We start from the raw sequence: 4,352 nt of genomic DNA, 5'->3' as shown, positions 1-4,352 counted from the left end.
TAATATACATATATAAGAAGATACGAAAATATACTTGAATATATTTTCGTATCTTATAATATATATGTACAATCTATATATTAATCTATATTAATGAGATCTATATATTAATCTATATTAATGAGATAATTTAATTAATTTAATCTACGATCTATTCCATTAATTGATAAAAATGTTAAGATTTATATAATTTATTAAAATATAGCGTATATGCATTATAGCTGAATATATGAATATATTCAAAAATATTAGAAAAATACCATTAACATCTTGATAAACATAATTTTTGCATATGTAAAAAAAATCTTATGAATTTCCAACAAACAAAAACTCATGTCTTTTGCAACGACTTTAGTCAAGCCTCTCTTTATCATTTGATATTACACATAATAAATGAGAATGGATTAAAATGGATTGAAATTTTTTTTCTATCCGAATGCGTATTTTAAATAGCGAATACTATTTTGGATTCAATTGGATTCAATTAGATTCAATTGGATGCAATTGGATTGAAAAACTGCATTTCCTATTCAAAATTTTAAATTGAACAGTATTCACAATGTGTGTTGTGCACAGAAAAAGCTAATATTATTTTTAGATTGGAAGCCATAGAGATATACTCCATACAATTTTTATAAATAAATAAAAACATATTCGGGATTGAAAAATATTTATTTTAACATTCATGAATCCATCATCAGCAACATTGCAGCAACGTAAAAATGTCCGTTTTAAAAATATTAGTAAGTAATATTGCAGCAATATTACAACATAATATATATGGCAATGTTAGGTTAGGTTAGGTTAGGTTAGGTTAGGTTTTGCGCACAGTAGAGGAATACTTGTAGTATTATTGCAGAAACATTGTAATAATGCAGCAATATTGCTGTAATATTATAAAGTTACTACGATATTTATTATAAGATTTTGTATTATATAAATTTAAATATAAAAAATTAGAAGTAGGAGTTAAATATAACATACAATGAATACAAATAAAATGTGACTTCATAATTAATCATGTCTTTATATTTTATATTATAGTACTGAAAATCTACAGTAACGTGAACTATAAAATTTCAGTACTGACTATGCATACGGAACACGCCTATAAATAATGTAAAGACATAATTATGAAGTCATATTTTATTTATTCATTGTATGTTACATTTAACTTCTACTTCTAATTGTTTATATTATACGTCTTATATCTTATTATTGTGTTCATTATATATTATTTAATCCTTACTTTTAATTGTTTTATGTCTATAAATTATAGGCACAATTCCTATAAATTATAGACATTAATTACGTTTATCTTATGCCCGTTTCCTCAATGTAGATTAACTTTAATCTCGGTTCAACTTACTCTTCGTCTTTTGCTAATCTATAGAAAAGAAGATAAATTGAATTGAGATTAAAATTATCTATATTGATAGAAATGAACATTAATCGGGTTTAATAATATTCGTAGTTAGAAACTAATCATTCATTTCATTTTTCAGAGGAATATAATTATGAGATTGGTCAGTTTCATAACTACAAATGTTATGAAACCCGATTAAGTGTGTCGTGTAAAACGTAATTATTAATTTCTATTCTTCTATTATATCCTTACTTTATGGGTTATACACAAATCAATATATACAACTTAACATTCAATGTGAACTTTCTAGATTCATAAATCGACACAATGACAAAAATCATTCGATCTTGTCTTTGTTTACTGATTTTTTAACAAGGACAGGATATGACTCTTGTGTCAATTTGTATTTCTTGCTGGAAATATTTTAAAAATATTGCAATATTGCTCAAGTAATATTGCAAAAAGAAGTCTTCGTAATGTTTCTGCAATATTGTATTGCAATATTGTATTGTAAATATATTTAGATAAATGATTATAACATCAGAAAGTTTTGAGAAAATTCAATTGTGTATATTCAAAAATTAGAGAAAGAGAAAGAAAATTTGAGGAAAAATGCATAAAATTAATAAATTCTTCCCAGCATTAAGAATGAATTGAAATGGATTCCAAGCAAACGAGAATGGATTGAAATGAATTCAGATTTTCAGAAATATTGATTCACGAATATTAAAATGAATGTTTTTCAATCTTGATTGCTCAATCTTTTTATTCATTTATAGGATTGCATGAATCATATCTTTATGCCTTTTAATCTAAAAATAATATTAGTTTTTTCTGTGAATACTGTTCAATTCAAAATTTTGAATAGAAAAAGCAGTTTTTCAATCCAATTGTATCCAATTGAATCTAATTGAATCCAATTGAATCCAATTAAATAAAAAAAAATATTCGCTATTTAAAATATGCATTCGGTTAGAAAAAAATTTTAATCCATTCTCATTTGCTGAGTTAGGAAGGCATCTGCAATTTATCCAAAGTTTGTTTTCCCTCTCTTTCAATATGAGACACATATCCAGACATGGATATATCCATTGTGGAAGTAGTCTCAATGTTTGTATAGAATAGAATATCATATATATATCAATTTTTATATCATGTACATATCAGTTTTTGTTCTATTTTTTCCAGCGTGTATATTCGCAGCAAAGACATAAATACAGACGTCAATAGACGTGCCGAAGAAATTTATATCACGAAAATATTTTTTTCTAAGAAATAACCTTTATTTTATAATTCAAAGCTATTTATACCTTTTTTATGATCAAGTGAATAGACTTTATTTTAAAATTATCTTCTATATTAATAGAAAATTTTTTTCAAATACGGTTTCCTTATCATAGATAAGCATTATTATATAATTCAATGATGAAAGTTGTGATTGAAAGTCCATTTCACATTCATTTTATGTGTATATACTTATTCCTTGCAGATAACTGTTATCATGGCTTTAAAATTTGCCAGTAATCTGTCTTTTATGTTTACTGAGGTTCCTAATATTATTGACAGATATCAATTGGCTAAGCAAGCTGGATTTAAAGCAGTTGAAAGTGGATTTCCATTTGGCTTCTCTGTTCAGCAAGTTGCCATAGCTAAAAAGAAGGCTAATGTTGATCAAGTACTTTTGAATGTATTCACAGGTATGTTGTGTTTATGCTACAACATTACAAAGATAATTTCATTAATTTTATAGCGAATTCGATCACTTATATTACACTAGATCACTTCTACAGAACATAGTTGCACAAAAGTTGCAGCAACACTGCATGCAGCAATATTACAGAGATTTTACAGCGATATTGCTGCAAATTCTGTGCTGTATGGACAGTACATACTAAAAGCTGCTTTACATGAAATTAATAAAGTTAAATATAAAAGTAATATAAAAGTATATAAATATTTTAAACGATTAGCTGTTTACTAATGATATTGTCACATTATTTAACAAAATATATGTGTATTATTCATTGTTAAAATTGATTATATCATTAAGATATTTTATATATAAAGTAGCTTTTAATATGCACTCCAATGTAGTTCGAATGATCAAATTCATCATTAATTTCAACATTGTCTTAACAGGTGATGTTACAAAAGGAGAAATAGGCTTTGCTGCTATTCCAGGTGAAGAAGAAAATTTCAAAAAAAGTATCGAGAAAACAATAGAATATGCAAATGCTTTGAACTGTAAAATGTCAGTATATCGATAAATTGTAAATGTACAAATTTGATTGAAAATTTAATTTTTATAATGAGAGAGAGTTTTCATGTTATATAATCATAATAACGAATTTTATTCTTAATAGAATTCATGTAATGTCAGGAAAAGTGGAGGCTCCTACTACTGCTAATGATATGGTTTATGAAAAAAATCTATTGTATGCTATTGAAAAGTGTCAAAAAGAAGACATTGTTGTTGTCATTGAACCAATTAATAATTATAGTGTACCAAATTACTACATGAACAATTTTCAAAAAGGTATATGAATTCGTATTGTCTATGAATTGTAGTTTACTTCCTCATAATGAATCATTAGAGTAATTTTTTATATTTTTATCATAGGTTTAGATTTGGTGAAAAAAATAAACAATGCACACTTCAAGTTGTTGATGGATATCTTTCATTTACAACATTGTTGTGGTAATATTACAAAATGTATTCAAGATTTTTTACCTTATATAGGTTAGTAACATATATTATATTAATTTTTATTGTTAGATTCTCTTTGTGTATAGTTTTATTGTATTTTTAATGTATTTCGTTTGAAAATAATTTATTGTTAATTATATATGTGCATATTTTATTTATTCAAGCAGATTTAATCTTAATATGATCTACATAAATAATATAATTTATTTCAATGATATATTCATATTATTTCCATATTATTCCAAATAAAAAAAGTATATATTTAATATATATTTAATC

The 4,352-nt window shown here is 24.7% G+C and overlaps 1 protein-coding gene across 1 annotated transcript; it reads left to right on the top strand.

Annotated features, from left to right (window-relative positions):
* Positions 1-2,832: 2,832 nt before the first annotated feature.
* LOC108690604 (putative hydroxypyruvate isomerase) lies at positions 2,833-4,111 on the top strand. Its single transcript, XM_018197977.1, has 4 exons — positions 2,833-3,063; positions 3,506-3,617; positions 3,730-3,902; positions 3,987-4,111. The coding sequence occupies exons 1-4, from the start codon at positions 2,868-2,870 to the stop codon at positions 4,109-4,111; spliced, it is 606 nt and encodes a 201-aa protein (XP_018053466.1). The 5' UTR covers positions 2,833-2,867.
* The last annotated feature ends 241 nt before the right edge of the window (positions 4,112-4,352 follow it).

The sequence above is a fragment of the Atta colombica genome, unplaced genomic scaffold (genome assembly GCF_001594045.1).
Source record: "Atta colombica isolate Treedump-2 unplaced genomic scaffold, Acol1.0 scaffold331, whole genome shotgun sequence".
Classification (NCBI taxonomy): domain Eukaryota; kingdom Metazoa; phylum Arthropoda; class Insecta; order Hymenoptera; family Formicidae; genus Atta; species Atta colombica.
The sequence above is the reverse complement of the archived record's forward strand: the minus strand, read 5'-3'. Positions and strand labels throughout refer to the sequence as shown.